At 43.0% G+C, this 18,225-nt stretch overlaps 1 protein-coding gene across 2 annotated transcripts in view; it reads right to left on the bottom strand.

Moving 5' to 3' along the window:
- TBPL1 (TATA-box binding protein like 1) overlaps nt 1-18,225 on the bottom strand; it is a 218,050-nt gene that overhangs the window by 18,214 nt on the left and 181,611 nt on the right. For both annotated transcript variants that reach the window (XM_078648857.1, XM_078648858.1), the window contains 2 exons: nt 7,662-7,765; nt 7,457-7,551 (listed from right to left, as the gene is read on the bottom strand). In XM_078648857.1, coding sequence (XP_078504983.1) covers nt 7,457-7,551; nt 7,662-7,765 — 199 coding nt within the window. The remainder of the gene's footprint in view (nt 1-7,456; nt 7,552-7,661; nt 7,766-18,225) is intronic.

The following is an 18,225-nucleotide window of genomic DNA, read 5'->3' as shown; positions in this document are numbered from 1 at the left end:
CTGCAAGTCCAGCACTACCATCCAGTCTTGTGGGTCGAGAGCAGACAAAGGTGAGCATCTTGAACTTCTCTTTGCGGAGGAAGCTATTTACTTTCCAAGACCTAAGATAGAACGCAGGTCCAGGAAAGCAGTGGGAATAGCAACCACGACCTACTTCTGGCGTCGGAACGCGTTCGATGGCCCCCTTGGCTAAGAGGGCCGCAACTTCCTGCTGAAGAAGCACCAAGTGATCTCCCGACATGCGGTGGTATTGAGATGCCATGGCTGGAGGGGTAGTCTCGAAAGGAAGGGAGTAGCCCCTTCGGACTACTTCTAAAAACCACCTGTCCGATGTGATGGTGCACCAGTGGGGGAAGTGATGGCATCTGGTGGGCCTGAAAGCTTGGACTAGAAAGGTTTGAAGGCAGTGGTGGCCGAGGTGGAGGTGGACTGACCCTACGCAACACCACGGCATAACTAGCACCCTCCTCCGTAGCCATGTAGGAGGAGACAGCATGCCAAGGTACGGTGAGGTATCCAGACCACTGGTATCCCCCAACCCCTCTGCCCAGTCCTGTTCAGACGTGCAAGCAGCTGCAAGAGGGTCCTCCGACCCCTCCCAGTCCTCCCCTTCATCCTCAGGCTGGTGTACAGGCCGAAAATAAGGAATAGAGCGATCCCGGGCCGACACCGCGTCCACTTCGGGGCTGAAACCTGGACGGACGTAGTCCTGAGGAGCGGGCAATGTCTGGAGTGGTGCTGGTGGGGTCGACGTTGGTGGAGGTGTTATAAGGTCAACCGGTGTCGACCGGGATCCAGGCCTGGATCCATGGGGGTCTCGTGGCATCGGAGCCACCGGCGGTGAGACCGAGGACCCCCACTCAGGACCGCGCAGCCCGAAGGCGCACCGGCGGGACCGAATGGTCCAAAGAAGCGAGCCATGGCCGACAGGAATTCCTGTATATGGGCCGGAGTCGCTGACGAACCTGGAAAGGGCGGGTAGGCCGGATGCGACTGCATAGGCTCCACAGGAGCCGTGGGGGAAGCACCACCCGTACCCTTAGCCGCATCGCTCGGGGTAAAGTCGGAGAACGATGTAATTTCTTCGACTGCTTGTGCTTCGCCTTACCGGACCCGGAGTGCGAAGATTTTGATCCTGAAGACCGATGGTGATGACTCCGCGCTCGGTCCCTCGACCTCCCTCGGGACCAGAACCTCAAACGGCGTGGAGCCAACTGCCGGGCTTCCAGCAACTTGCGGGACCGCTCCCGCAAAGTTTTCTGCGCCATGGCCCGGCAGTCAGGGCATGACTTGGGATCGTGGTCACGCCCCAGGCAGAAAAGACACACTCAGTGTGGGGCCATCACCGACATCATACAGTGACAGTCCTCACAGGACTTAAAACCGAGCATCCTAACTGCACCTTAGGAGTCGAAGACTCAATGAAAAAATGGAGACATACATCCTCAAAAAGTCAGTCAAAAATTGACTGGGGTTCCTGCTCTTCCCGGATCTGTGCTTGCTGGCGCGGAAAAACAAAAAAAAGAACTGACATAAACGCGCGTGGGCGGCGTCTAAGTAGCGCCCGCGATGTCATCTCGGCGACCACAACGCAGAGCCGCACAACACCACCTACCTAAGCGCAGGGGTACTGCAGATGAAAACTTTCCGGATCCAGTCTGACGCCTGGGGGTAATTCTAAGGTAAGGAATCTATCACCATGTGTTTCTTTCAAATGTTCGATTCACAGGAGCCTCTGTGCTGGGCTTGTACCAGGTGCCCAGAAGAATGTCTGTCAAGGCCTTATTGAAAGGCAGCAAGGGTTCCGAAGTGGAGACCCCAAGCCGCAGGACCTCTGTCAAAACTTTAGTCTTGACTGCCACTGCAGGAAGATGCAGGTCCAAGACCTCTGCAGCCCTACGCACCACCACTGCGAATGATGCCCCCTCCTCCGTAGCCAGGTTAGGGCGAAGACAGCATGCTAGAATCCAGGGAGGTGTACAGGCCACTGGCATCACCCAGTTCCTCATACCAGTCCATATCCTGAGGTTGCTGTATTTCTAAGGGATCCTGCTCCTCCTCCCAGTCCTCCTCATCCATTCCAAACTTTTCAGAATAGGGCAGGTTGAACAGCATGGAGCCCTAAGGCTCCGTTGACGCCGGTCTCTACTTCGGTGGACACATGACCTGCTCCGTGTCATCGGGAATGACGGTTGGGGCTGCGCTGCTGGTGGGGACCTCAGCATTGGAGAAAGTCTTTAGGGATGACGGACGTGGATCTGGACCCGGGAACAGGTCCTGTCGGACATCATGGCCCCAGAGGCAAAGGCGCAGAACCCAAGGGGACTCGATCACCTGAGCCTGCAGGGCCTGAATGCGCCAGCAGGGTCAGGCAGACCAAATATGGTGCACATGGCATCATAAAAGAAAAATGGGCGGAAGGTCGCTCACGGCACTGGAATGGGATGTGATGACGAACACGACGCCAACGACGTTACGTGGATTCGACGGACGCCACATACCAGTGCGCAGGGGTACTGCTATCAGAATCTTTTGGATCCCGCCTGAGAGTTCAAAGGAAAGGAATCTGCAGCTAGATGTCTCTATCAGAAGATTCTCATGACTAACAATGTCAAATCCAGTTGACAGATCAAGTAGGCAAGATTCGTTCTGATCGAATGTGCACAGAGCACTGTCAACAATGTGTGCCAGGGTGACTTTGATGCTATGGCCTCGCCTGAAACCAGACCGTCGTTTGATGAGTTTGAATTGCTCAATGTGATCTTGAAGCTGTATATGCACACATTTTTTCAGGAGTTTTGTATGAGCTGGGATGCTGGAGATAGGGTGATATTAGTTGGGGTCAAACTGGACGTAGCATTTTATTTTTTACAAATGGGAGTAACTTGGCGCCTCTTATTAGACAATTGGGAATGGAGCTTTGGGTGAGTGAAGCATTGAGGATCCTAAGTCAATATGTGGAGAAGGATGTGAGGGATCTTTTTGAGTTGAGCAGGAAGAGGATTGTTGAAGTAGTTGGACTGTTTCAGAGAAATCAACAAATTTGAGAAGTCACTTTCATCGACGGTTATAAAGTTGGAACAGGCGTCATTGTTTTGAGGTATGTAAGGTGGGTTTCTCGAGTATTCTTTCTGGGCAGAAAGGGGGATGTGGGGTGGGGGTTCGAATGGTAGGAGATGCATAGTGTTCTGTAGATTAGTGGTTCATATTTTTTGGGGCAAAGAACAAGTAGTTCCAAAGAAGTCATTATAGTAGTGAAGTAGTCGCAGTGCGTGGCAGTCAGCCGGTGCAAAGCTTTACTGAATCACAATTGCAGGTGGATTCTTCTACTGTGTAACTTTGAAAAAAATCGTGGTGTTTTTCAATTGCCAGGTAGCCAAACTTCAGCTTTGTTTGGGAAAGTACTGATTTTGTCCTCCACTCTGAATTTTTCGGAAAGTTACGTTTTGACTTTAAGGTTTTTATGGCACCAGTCATGTTTGCAGTTGTATTCTCATTGCTCCCTTTACTTTTTAGTAGTCTCAGTAAACCAGGACTGCAGTTCACATTGTTTTGTCCTTGTTCAACTAGAACAGGCCTGAACTAAAAACTTTAAAAGATGCTGAAGATTCATCTCTATAGCTTTCTTTTTTTCTTGAGGTCAATAAACCAGGCCTCCAGTAAACACTGCTTTGTTCTCATTTGTGCAGCAAATAAACATTTGGAAAGGTGCTGAAGATTATTCTCTCCAGCTACTTTTTTCTTGGTGTCTGAAACTCAGGCCTGCAGTACACACTGCTTTGTTCTCGTTCAACTAGCAAAAAGACTTTTGAAAGATGCTGAATCTCTATAGCTATCTTTGTTTTCTTGCTCTCAATAAACCAGGCCTACAGCAAACACTGCTTTGTTCTTGTGCAGCAAGTACAGATTTGGAAAGGTGCTGAAGATTCTTCTCTCGAGCTACTTTTTCTTGTGTTTGTAAAACAGGCCTGCAGTACACATTACTTTGTTTTGATTCAACTAATAAAACACACTTTGTAGGGGGCTGAAGATTCTTCTCTGCTGCGACTTTAATCTTGGTGTTAGTAATGAAACAGATACCTAGATTTGGGATTTCACCAGGAACTGTCACTGAACAAGTACTGATTACAAATGCATACAAATCATTTCAGTGAGAGACTTTACACTGCATGGTGTCCACTAATCCCTTGTAATCTGGGGTGTAGCTTGAGGGTCAACTCTTATGGAGTCATTTAAATGTTCGTCAGTCAGACATGTGCAAAACTTAGATTTTATGAAGTTCATATCAGAAAATGCTGATTCACAAAGATAGGTAGATCAAACAGGGAAAAAAGTATCAATACAGCTGTGTTGATGTTCTTGAACTTTTCAGCATCCACAAGACTCTAAAAATTAATGTCAGATTGCCTTGATTTCAATTCAATGTCATTTTGAAGTGTGACAATCTCCTTTTCTATGGTGGCAGAGTCAAGGTTAAGAAGCACACTCATTTTCTATGAAATTTCACTAACGTCCATTTCCATGAATGGGTTTGAAGGGAACATCACACAGGGTTCCAGTTGCTCAAAATCACTAAATCTGTCACTGAACTCTTGATTAAGCCTCGTGAGGAGGCTACTGTATTTTTCTATGTCAAGGAGCTGAACCTCAGTTTTGTTTTCTGAAAGGATTTGGAGCACAGAGGTAAAGTGCTGCACCTTTCTTTTCTGTACATGCTATATGAAAAGGTTAAGTTTCAATTTGAATGTTTTCACTGAACTAATCATGTTGGCTATTGTCTAGTTTTTGCCTTGCAACTCATAGTTCAATACATTTAATTTTTCTGTCACATCTGTCAAAAAAGCTAAATCGATCAACCATTTAGTGTTTGATAACTGTGTGGTATCTTCATTTCTAGACTCCATAAAAGCTTCGACTTCTGGCAATAGTGAAAGGAATCTTTGCAGTATTTTTCTCCTGCTAAGCCATGGATTTGAGTATGCAGTAAAAGGTAACCATACTGAGCGGATACTTCTTCAAGTGTTGCTTGGCCTTAGCACAAATTGAATAAATAATTTTAACAACAGGAGTCATCACATGATCAAACCCCATTACCGTGGCACATATTGCCTGTTGATGTATAATGCAATGGTAGTTCAATAACAGAGGGAAATCTGGATCTGGTTTACAATTGGCAATGAAACCAGAATGACGCCCTATCATTGCGGATGCGCCATCAGTTGTTATCGCCACTAACTTCTTCAATGGGACATTTTGTTTCACAAATAATTTTTCACCTCATTGTGGATGTCAGATCCTCTGGTTGTGGTTTTCAGGGGCAACAGAGTTAACAATTCCTCTATATCAGTGAAATCTTAAAAAAAAAACATTTTAACGAACAATGCCAACTGTACAATATCACCTGCATCTACAGATGAATCACACTGAAGAGAAAAATATTTGCATGTCTTTAAATCACGCCCAAACTGCTCTATCGTGTTGGCGGATAATGCAGATACCCTTCTTGCAATAGTGTTTGACCCCAACTACACATCTAACATGGCAGACATGACTTCAGGGCTATTTTTAAAGTCTTTGAATAAGGTCTCAGCCATTAAAAGCATTGCCTCCTTCACAATGGCTCCATCAGAAAATGTTGCTTTGCGCTTGATCAAGTGAGGAGTAACTATGAAGGATGCTTTAGTTGCGGTAGTGGCTTTCTTCGATGGCTTTGTAAAAAAATAATTGCTGTGTCTGCAATGAAGATTTCAGGTTTTTTTAAAACTTTTTGTGACCTCAAGCTGCTTCCTCTAGGGAACTTCCTCTCAAAATGCATGTGCTTTGTTGAAAAATGCCTCTCAACATTGTCCTTTTTTCCCACTGCAACTTTTGCTCCACAGATCAAACATACACAGTTGTCTTTAATTTGTGTAAATAAAAATGCGTTCTCCCACTCTTGATGGAAGTGTAGTAAGTCTTACTCTTAGCCCTTTGGGAGGGGCCTGGCTCTTAATCCAGGGTTAGTTGTTAAGGCTGTAAGCAAGAGTAAAAATGTTGATGAAGTCAACATCTAATCCATAACAGGCAAGAATACCACGTGGACACCTTTAATAATATTGTATTGCAGTTCATTTGTGAGTAGCAGCCATGCTGGTAAATTAAACAGCATAGTTGGAAAGTGAGATAACTAACTCATCTTAACTATGTTTAATTATGAACACGGGAGGACTGCTTTTCACAAATGGCCTGAGATTGTCATATGACCAAAGCATAGTTTAGGGCTAGTATGGACTTTAGTCGACTTCTGTAAATAGGAAGAGAACTTAAAATTGTACCACACCAAGCACCCAATTCACAAAGGTGAAGGTTTTGCAAATCATTTCTATTGGGTACTCCTACATTTGTAGCAAACATTGCAATGATATTCCATGACAGCTGCAGACTTTGTGACATAGCCCGGTGACCTCAGGCTTAATGGCGACTGGGATCACCCACACCACACAATATCACCTTCCTAAAGAATATTAATTCTCCATTCTCTTGTGATTACCCTCTTAAATGTCTGCCCTCACCTGCATTTTTGAGTGAAGATGTTCATGCGTACGAAAGACAAGTACAAATTTCCCAAATTCAATTAAAGTATATGCTCTTTTTTTATATGTAACTTGAAAGCAACAATTGCAATATACAAAAGGTGTCCTGAATGTGTGAAGAGTTTTACAACATACTACATTGAGTGGGGTGCAACCTATGCCATATGCATACTCCATCCATATATTGCACACAGCTGACGGAGGCAGGGAATACTGTTACCTGATTATCCCAATATACTTAAGAGTGAAAATGACTCAGTATAATGATTAACAGTTCTTTGACTGGCCCTGTTGAGAAGAGTCAGGTTCTTGAGCGCTGCTGCTCTAAACTGCCCCGGTGCTCTGCTCATGTCTAGTCTTCATTATGTCACAAATCACAACTGTGAATGTAAATGTTAAGCAGTTCACACACACTCTTTAGTGCAAAGTTAAAAACTGAAAAAAGATGAGCTAGGGCAACAAAAAGTTGAAGAGGATATGGGGTTGTGTCAGAGCATATTTCATTACAGAGATATTCCGACAGGATCGGATATTGAAGAAACTATTTCACAAAAAAGCAGGAAAACATTCAGGTTGTCTTGAAAAGTCCCATTATGATTCATTCTGAGGACAGGTGTGATGGTGAAGGAAAGCATGGAAGATCCTAGCAGGAGTAAAATTAATAACCTTGTGACAATCTACTGATATCAGTACCATCTCCTGATATCAGTGCCATCGCCTGATGCAAGTGCATAATTCCAGATGGCCATCCATAGCTTAGACAAAAGAACAAGACCATTCTCAAAGATTCAACTTTGTGGTCCAACTCAAAACACAAATAACATTTCTTTAAATAAAACCAGTCTTTGAAAAGATGACTAACTTGCACAGGCTAGGATTAGTACCTGTCACAGTTATACTTCCGGTGGAGAAAATCTGTATTGTTGCTCTTAGGGTCTTTATTCTGTAGCACGCTGCAGGATGAAGTTCTGGCTCATAACTAAAATAAGATTGCAGAAAAATGCAAGTAAATAGAACAATGGACACTGGCTTGTACTGTGTATATATTAAAAAAACAGTAACACTCAAATTGGTCTTCAATATAAATACCTGACATGTGGTCTATTCTTTTTTGTGAATTCCGGTAGTCTGATCTCAAAGGGCATTGTACAAACTGCCAACACATTAACAATTTTGAAATCCGTGAATCTCACCTTGGAAAAACAGAAGCAAATATATATTACATTCTTAGTGGGGGAAACAAATACAAGCTGAAAATATACAGTGGACACAAATTGAACAAACTTTACTGGCAAACAAGATGAAACACAACTTTACCTTTGTTTTTAAATATAGCTTAATTATTTGGCAATATTTATTGTGAATGCAGAAGCTATGCCGTAACCAGCATTAATTAGAACCCACATTTATATTGCACTTGTGTCTAATTAATGAGCTGCAAAAGACTTTTACAGGGTGAGGTTTGTCAGTTTTGGACACAAGGTCAGGACCCCTCCAGAAATCCCATCTGGCACTCATTACTCAGAGGAGGTGAAAGGTTGTATTGGTGGCTTCAGTACAAATGATGTACCACATGACATGCCAAGTATCACAGAAGAGAAAGTCTCTTTAGGTGTCTGCCAGTATCTGCATAAATTAATCTACACATCTATGAGTGTATGTGGTGGTTCTTCTATATGAGGCTGGGTGGCAAAAAGCAGTCTGACCCTGAAACACCAGTGCCATTACTTAGTTTCCAATTGTCTTCTCCAGCCTAACGTGGCATCCCTAGTCTTCTGGAAGTCATCCCTGACATATGGTGACTCAAATACAGATCCAAACAAACCCTAAAATATGTACTTACCTGAAACTCTAGTTCTGCTGCCTTAGTAGGGTTCATGTATTTATATGCGTGATTCATTTCCTGACATCAGGCTGGGAATCGCTGGTAACTTAAAACACTGGTAAGTAAGCAGTGTAAAAAGGGTTTTAGGGCTTAACAATAGTGTTTGTTTAGAGCACATACACCTAATGTGAAACAATCCGAACTTCAGCCTATGAGGTGGGCTTGTCAAGCTCTCCTACTCGTACCCTTTATAGCCACCATAGCTCAGATTTTATAGCACAAAGTGTGACCAGAAAACATATTAAATGAGGCTAGGATTGAGGAGGAGGCAGGGTTGCATGGGAATATAAGAAAGATACCGCTGCTAGAGAACTGGGGTTACAGATAAGTAACTCTTTTCTTCTCGAGCATTGAATCATTCATATGCCTGAATCATTACAGTAAACAGTACAGACCAAATATAAGAAAGCCGGATGCAGGCTCACCTTCACAGAAACAGGTTTCGGAGGACTGCCTGCCCCCCTGCTGAATCAAAATTCAGAATTTTCTTTATTTGGTTAAGTATACATTGTGAGAAGTTGGCCTGGCATATACTGTCCACTATTCTAGTGGGCAACCTGCACCAGTCCAAATGATCCTTATTGATGGTAGGTTAAAGACAAGCTTAATAGAAAGCTATCCTAGTGGTAGTTGTGGAGAGCAGCCTTCAGGCTAAGTCTTGGAGTAATGTACAGCAGCTTGTGTTACCAGTCTATAATCTCGTGATTGACCAAATGAAAGGAGAACCACACAAGGTATATATATATATATATATATATATATATATATATATATATATATATATATATATATATATATATATATATATATATATATATATATATATATATATATATATATATATATATATATATATATATATATATATATATATATATATATATATATATATATATATATATATATATATATATATATATATATATATATATATATATATATATATATATATATATATATATATATATATATATATATATATATATATATATATATATATATATATATATATATATATATATATATATATATATATATATATATATATATATATATAAATCCACAATCCTGAAGCGCCGAACACCAACAGCAACGGACGCAGCCAGGTACAGACCACAAACCAAGGAATTACAAGAAAATAATGTGCTTTATTCCATCAATGGGGATGGCGGCATGACGCGTTTCGTCCGGAGAACCGGACTTGATCACATGACAAGACCCAGAGACATAAGTGGTTAAATACTGGTGGAAAACGAGACTCCTCCCACATATGAGTAGACATAAAAGTAATATCGTTCAGTGAAGAAAGTAAATCATCCATATACTATGTACAAAGTGAAATAAATGCTAAATGCAATAACACTAGAATCACTGTACAATTAAAATGTCTTCAAAACAGGAAAAATATATTTTTTTCACATAGTAGACATAAAGGGCAAGTGCCCAATGGATAATCATAATACCTTATTAGCGCATTAAAACTGAACCATAAAAGTCAATCTCAGTGGGGTATGTTCTAAAACCAGCAATGCAATTCATAACCACATAAAGTTTTTAAAGTGCATAGAAGAAAAGTGCAAGGTGCAGAATCCCAAAAATTCAGCAGCAAACATTTTATATCCAGATAAAAATCCGGAGCAGATTTAAAAAAAACCTAATAAAGTGCAAAGTGCTAATGAAGTGCAAAAAGTCGGCAGTGCATATCTATAATTAATAAAGGGATGGGGAACTAGGGCAATCACATCTTTTGGAATTCATTTGATAGCAGACATTAGGACATACCTATAAACTACAAGTTAATCCAGCTCAGCATGTAGAAAATCAAACATCAATGCAAAAAACAATGCGATGGTCAGAGTAACAATGTAAATTCATCCATAAATCATCCATAACGAAATCAAAATAGATTAAAATAGATTAAAACCATATACAAAAGGTATAAAATCCATTATAAACAGGTTATGCGTATGGTGAAATAAAATATTTACAGAAAATTATTCAGATCTTCTCCCATGTTAAGCCCATTTGGGATCTTACTATTTAACCTCAGAATATATTGGCTTTCTAGTTGTCTAAGTCTCTTTTCTCTATCTCCACCCCTCTTGTTCACGGGGACTGCATCAATAACAAAGTATTGCAGGTCATTCAGGTTGTTATTGTGTACCAGCTTAAAGTGGCGTGCCACTGGATAATTAGGGTCGGAGTTCACAATGGCACGTAGATGCTGTAATATTCGATTGAATACTTGCAACTTAGTGCTCCCAACATAGTATAGCTTGCACGTGCATCTTAAAACATAGACCGCATGGTCTGTTTTGCAAGTATATACATTTTTTATGGGAATTACTGCATCCGTAAAAGCCTCAACAAACTCGCTGGTGTTCACACCGAATTTACATGCCCGGCATGAACTGCACTTCCGAAAGCCTGTTTTGCTGGAGTACCAATTAGGTTTAATAATCGTTTCAGGGCTAGTTTTGACTAGAGCATCCCTCATGGAGGGTGCTCGTCGAAAAGTGATATTAGGAACGTCTCCCACCAATGGTCCCACCACAATATCTGTTTTTAAGATGGGCCAATTAGATTTAATTATTTGCCTCATCTTTTTGTGTTGGTTGTTAAAAGTGGTAATTAACCGAATGGAAGATTCTTTCGCTGTAACAACTGCCTCCTCAGAGGTATCTGAAGCAGGTTGTTGTAACATGACACTTGTTTGAGCTGATAAAGCCCTTTTGAGAGAATTAGTGAGGTTAGAGACTTCATAGCCTCTTTGTAAAAATCTTTGATAGGATCCATTCAAACAGTTCATGAGGTCAATCTCATTGTTGCATATCCGTTTAATTCTTAAAAACTCCCCATACGGGATGCTCTTAAGATGGTGGGGATGGTTACTCTGGGCATGTAGGATTGAGTTCCCAGCTGTGGATTTTCTATACATCCTAGTCATGATTTCATTATTCTTAATGTAGACCTCTACATCTAAAAAGTTGACACTAACATCGCTAATATTGGCACTAAACTCTAGGTTTAGAGAATTGTTATTGATATTACTAACAAATTCTTTTGCTGATGAACTGCACCCTTGCCAAATTATAAAGACATCATCGATGAAGCGCCACATCTTAACTATGCCAGTTTCATCCTCCTCCAGACTCCGGATGCCACCCAGGACGTGCCTCTCCCACCAGCCCACGTGTAAACACGCGTAGCTGGGGGAGAAGCACGCACCCATGGCTACACCACGCAGTTGCTGATAAACTTCATTATTGAAAAGGAAAAAATTGTTCTTAAGGCATAAATCAATCATACTGATGAGCATTTTACTATGTTCATAGAACTTAATATCTCTAGTAGATAAAAAATATTCAATAGCATTCAAACCATCAGCATGATTAATGGAGGTGTACAAAGATGTTATGTCCATGACTAAAAAAAGATAGCTAGGATTCCAAACAACTTCTTTAAGTTTCATCAAAAAGTCACCAGTGTCTTTTAGGTAACTAGGAAGTGCCTCCATATATTCATGTAAATAGAAATCAACATATTTGGAGAGGGGTTCCAACAGGCTATTTTGGGCAGAAATGATTGGCCGCCCTGGTATCGGTGTAATACCTTTATGAATCTTCGGTAGAAGATACAACGTCGGAGTAATAGGAAAATCTTTTTTCAAAAAGTCAAATTCCTTTTTGCTGATTAATCCTACCCTCTTCCAAGATGCAAGATTAGAATGTACAAGAGTTTTTACTTTGTTAAGTTCATTAAAGGAGGCTTTCCTGTAACACAGTGGGTCGTTTAATTGTCTTTCCGCTTCTTCTAGATACAAAGTACGTGGCCATAAAACAACATTACCACCTTTGTCCGCTTTGTTGACAATAATGTCTCCCTTAGATTTAATTTTGCGCATTAGTAGAGAATATTGTTTGTCTCTGAAACTTCTTCTTTTTTTATTCTTAGCCACAGTTTTATTGAGCTCCTTTAAATCATCCACAACTCTATCATTAAAAATGTCAATAGCGTCCCGAGGCATCATTGGGATAAATGTGGATTTAGGACAAAAGGGACTATTGCCAGCACTGCCACTGCTGATACCCATAGTACCTAATATCTCCTGGGTGTTATTTGGTGCATCATCATCAATTGCAAGCGAATGAACGGTCTTGAGAGCCAATGTATCAGCAATAGTAAAGTTCTTAAAGGTTTGTGATTCATTTACAATTGCTTTCGCTTTTTCACTTTTTTTATTTGTGGTGTGGAATTTCAAAAGTTTAAGTTTCCTTATGAATTTAAAAGTGTCTATTCTGGCTTCAGGGGATCCACGGGGAACGGGATCACTGTTGACTTCAATGGGGAAAGTCACAGTTGGAAATTTAAAGATAAAGGACACTTAGAGTAGGACTTTGCACAAGCCCCTTTAGACTTAAGGGGGTCTAGGGCCAAAACCCACGGGAGCACCGGAGTTACCTTACCCAGGGAAGCCAGATGCATAGGTGTCTTTTGGTGTCGGGAATCGCCCTCGTGCCCAATGGCGATCTGCTGCAAAGTGCTGCTGCCGTCGAAGAGGAAAGCGTCCGGTGTGATTCAAGCCTGGAACGAAGATGAGAAGAACCTGTAAGCAGAGGGGACAGAGTCGGGGTCACTAGCCAGTGACCAGGAGCATGATAGGTGGATGCCCACCGATGTCGGGTGATTTCAGGTGAAGCTTGACTCTTCAGCCACGAGGACCAGGAGGCGTACACGACGACCAGGATCTGGAATCGAGCCGTCCCACAAAGGATGTCGAGTGCTGCGGTGTCTGTGCCCGGATTGGATCCAACAAGCCTTGGCAACAGCAACCCATGCAAGAATTAAAGAAATGGTAAGGTGCAGACCAGCAAGGTCTGGGGGACTCACCACGCGGTGGGGAGTCAGGGCACGTCTGGAGCAATCAGGGAAGCCCAAGGAAAAGTAGAGTTGCCTTCACAGAAACCCACCAGTCGAAGGACCAGGGATCACGAAGGAGCCTCGAGCGAAAATGCAAAAACCGGGCTCACGGAACACTCGTGGAGTGTAGGCCCACAATTTTCGGTGCTGGTGGTGCTCGGGGCTCGGGCTACAAGTAACCCAAAGCACAACTTCAAGAGACGTCGAGAAGTCAATGCACTAGCAAATGTGCACGTGTCCAGGGATTCCGGTTCCACATCACTCGTGAGGGATGCAGGTCTCAGCTTTGCTGGGGACTCGTATCAGCCTCTGAGAAGTCTGGAAATCCGCTTTATGAGCTGCAAGTACTTCGGAGCCCGTCGGGAGCTTCAGAGATGCAGACCGCCAAATGCATTGTTGGTGCCTGCTAAGCAGGGGAGTCACTCCTTGACCCCAAGGGAGATTCTTCCGTCCTCTAGTCTTTAGTAGAGCGTCGAAGTTACAGGATTCAGTTTCGGAGTTTAGTCCAGGTGTAGTCTAAAGTCCTGTTGCCAGGGGTTCCTTACTTATACCAAGAAAAGGGGTTGGACATACTCTGGGGACCCACCTATGGGAGGGTCTGGAAAGAGGGGTGGTTACACCCATTTCCTTTGTCAAGTTTCGCGCCAGAGCAGGGGTTCAGTGCCCCTGCAACCGGTTTGAACTGGACTATGCACAGGGACACCAAATGTGCCCCCAGTGCAGGCTTTCTGGCACTCTCAAAGTTCACCCACCCAGCCCCAATACACGTAAGCCTGTCTGGGAGGTGGTTACACTTCTCTGTGACAGGAAATCTATTGTCCAGGCCTCCCCTGCTGAGTTTCAGTCGGCAGCAGGAGGCCAGACAAGTGTCCATTTTGTGATCCAGGGCTCTTTAAACTAGTTACTGGGTAGACCAGTGTGTACATGTCTCTCCATCTAGAAGGGTGGAATTCTACACCCGCCGCCGAACTGGAAGGGGGGGGGGTGTGGGACAGGATTCCAAAGTGTTTGACACCAAACATGACATGTTTCCATGCAGCCATTCCAAAGTTTGCATTTACTGCGAGGTTATAGCGCACTTAAGAGTATAAGGTCTGGCTGCATCACAGAACAGCCTCAGAGAATAGATTCCGAAGGCTGCAGAGGGGTCCTGCTCATGCATGGGCACCCTCTCACATGAAACCAAGCACCCTGCCTTCAGGATTGATAAGGCCTGCCATAGGGGTGACTGATAGGTTTCAATGTGCAGTGATTTAAGGTAGATATAGGTAACCTCTGGGCCTCTGGGGCACCTATGCTCTTAGTACCTAGTGTACCATATACTAGGGACTCACAAGGGTACCCCTGTAACCAAACTGGAGTGTACCTATAGTACATGGAATCAATTTAGGGAATAAGCAGCTAGGCTGGGGTCCTGGTTAGCAGGGCCCCGGCCAGACTAAAGTTGAAAAACAGTGAAACACCAGCAAAAAGTGGGGGTAACCATAGTAAGCAGATCCTACTTTCATACATACATTAACCATAAAAGAGATACATGCAAAGAATTAATCGCAATGAAAGTCTCAATAGACCACATTTTACAAAACCCCATCCAACTAATCCGACAAAACCAAAAAACCTTTCCAAAAGCAGCTGAATCGCACATTAATGAAAGAGAGTATAGCCTGGCTCCAACCAGAATAAACAAGATACAAATATAATTTTACATTACTTTACATAAATGAGTTAAAATCAGCAACAACCAAAATTACTATCAGAAAAAAGGACAACAAATCTAATCACAGAACTTCTAAGTATTATAGCTTCTGATGATAAAAAAAAAACAAGCATTTGCAATGCAATAGGTCTTGCATTACTGATAGTTTGAGGTATCGGCTTTGCAAATAATAATGCAACGTTAATAACTCAATTTCAGTAATGTGAGACGTAGTGCATTGCAAATGCTTGCGCAGTGAGCCAGGAACCTGCATTATATGTCTCAGTGCAGTACCGCAAGCTACTCTTAGAGGTCCCTAGTGAGCAAGGCACCACCAGCACTGCATGTCTAGGTGCAATGCGGTAAGCTGCTACTAGAGGCCCCTAATGAAAAAGGCACCAACACTGCATGTCTAGGTGCAGTACAACAAACTGCTCCTAGAGGTCCCTACTGAGCAAGGCACCAGCACTGCATGTCTTGGTGTAGTGCCGCAAGCTGCTCCTAGAGGTCCCTAGTGAACAAGGCACCAGCACTGCATGTATAGGTGCAGTACCGCAAACCGCTCCTAAAGTTCCCTAGTGAGCAAGGCACCAGCACTGCATGTCTAGGTGCAATGCGGTAAGCTGCTACTAGAGGCCCCTAATGAAAAAGGCACCAACACTGCATGTCTAGGTGCAGTACAACAAACTGCTCCTAGAGGTCCCTACTGAGCAAGGCACCAGCACTGCATGTCTTGGTGTAGTGCCGCAAGCTGCTCCTAGAGGTCCCTAGTGAACAAGGCACCAGCACTGCATGTCTAGGTGCAGTACTGCAAGCTGCTCATAAAGGTCCCTAGTGAGCAAGGCACCAGCACTGCATTTCTAGGTGCAGTACCGCAAACCGCTCCTAAAGTTCCCTAGTGAGCAAGGCACCAGCACTGCATGTCTAGGTGCAGTACTGCAAGCTGCTCATAAAGGTCCCTAGTGAGCAAGGCACCAGCACTGCATTTCTAGGTGCAGTACGGCAAGCTGCTCCTAAAGGTCCCTAGTGAGCAAGGGACCAGCACTGCATGTCTACAAAGTTGGAGCTATTGGCATTATAAATGGCATCTTTTCTTTTTACCTAGCCACGTTGCAGGGTGCAGTACCATATGAGGCCAAAAGTGGACCTCTTTTGGTCACATATGGTAATACACCCAGCAGAAGATATGGTAAATCCACCCCACCCATAATGCATTGCATTCAAGACAGTACTGCGAGCATGTTCAAATAGCTATGTCCATATATACAATTAGTAGCTTTGAAATGTGACAAAAGGATTATTACATTCATTTCAGATTAGGTTGTACTCTATGTGGAGCAGATGGAGGGAAATTTATAGACTGTCTCATATAAATGTGAGATGTTTTAGTGAGCGAAGTAACCACTGCCAGCCTAGCTTAGGACCAAGTGTGTGTCCTGTCTGAAGCCTTTTAAGAAAATAGTGCTTTGAGGCTGTAATGAAAACCAAGGGAGTAACAGCAAATGTAACGGGGGAGTCCCCATGGGAGGTTACAAGAAGAGACAAGATTCTACTGAGGAGGGACTCCTAAGCCTATTCACCAATGAAAAGCCATCCTTCACAAAGGACAGGGACAGGAGCCAATTAAAAAGATGGGCGGAGCTTTATGCCCATATTCTGAATACCAGTTGGTGTCCCACTTGTATCACACCTAACTTTTATGTATCTTAAGCATTGGAAATTAAATTGTCCGGCTGGGCATTTGATATAGAACTATTTAGTCTATATTTATTGAAATTTATTGTCGTTTGGTCTAGGGACATTGTCTCTGTAAATACATTGTGATGTATTCCTATAGGTTCTGTATCGATTCCCCTATTCCTGACCCTGTTCTGGTTAATACTTAACTAGCAGCCGACCCACGGTGCAAAAAAACGTTATCTGATTAAGCCACGCCACGGCACAGAAACGTGTTATCTGATTAGGTAATAACGCATGCCATCTAATTAGACAAGCACTATTCCTCCAGCCCCTGATAAGGCATACGGAGTTCTCAAAACAAATCAAACCTATGACAACCTGGGAAAATCCCTGCGGCCATTGTTTTGATTTCACCGAGAACTTCAGCAAAAGAATGTGCAAACAAGCCCGTTCGTATGACATCCTTATTGACGTATCCATGTCCATCCTTACGTCAATCTCGACACCTTACAGGTATAAATATTACCGACATTGCCTTAAGCAAACACACGCGGTGGTGACGAGATCGGAGCAGCGAGACGCGCTGAGGAGCCCAGCAGAGAGCGAAGCCCACACGCGCTGCCCCGCCTTCCTGACGCGCTGAGAACGAGACGCTGTTTTCTCCTGCCGAGAAATCCAGCTCCGGCGCTTCCAAGCAGCCCTCGCAGGCAGCTGGAATATCAAGACCAGAGACGAGAGATACCAGCCCTCAACCATTCTAGATCTCAGGTACAGAACTGAACAACCCCTTGCAGAGAATTCTTGAGTCAGTCACTTGGCAAAACAAACTTAACTTAAACTGCTACTTATCTACTCCCGCCCACGTATTAGGCTTAGGTCAGGTACACTGGGGTAGGCGTGGTTAGAAGCACCAGTTGAGTACGATTAGTCAATGTATATATGTATATATCTATTTTATCGATTTTAAATATCATATGGCTTAGAAACCATATCAATGCTTCTGCAGTATTATTTTATACTTCTGCTTTTATTGTATGCACTTTACTTAACCATAAGTATCGCAATAATATCGATTCATTTCTCTTGTACGAGAAAAGAGACTGATCAATAAATACCATCTTTCATTGAACACGCCCGTCTCTTCCTTTTCTCTACAAACTGGTGAAACTAAGAATGCACGTACTGACTGAGTAAAATAAGTTGTCTTTTGTTTTCACACGACTCTAGAGATACACTCTTGATTGGGGGAGAGCAAAGTTGTCATGTTCTATGGTTGTCAGAAACTAAATCCCTTCTTGTCTATCCAGGGAAGTTAAACTCCTCCTTGTCTATTCGAGAAAGTTTCTAGTGAACTCTGAGCTAGCTGGCAAAACCAAAAACTTTAAGTCTAATATCGTCAGTAGAAGACCTAGTTAACCTCTGCCCTAGGTCTATACTATTGAAGATATTATTCCAATGCGCAGAGCCTATTG

Source organism: Lissotriton helveticus, chromosome 6 (genome assembly GCF_964261635.1).
Source record: "Lissotriton helveticus chromosome 6, aLisHel1.1, whole genome shotgun sequence".
NCBI lineage: Eukaryota > Metazoa > Chordata > Amphibia > Caudata > Salamandridae > Lissotriton > Lissotriton helveticus.
This window is presented reverse-complemented; position numbering and strand designations above follow the sequence as displayed.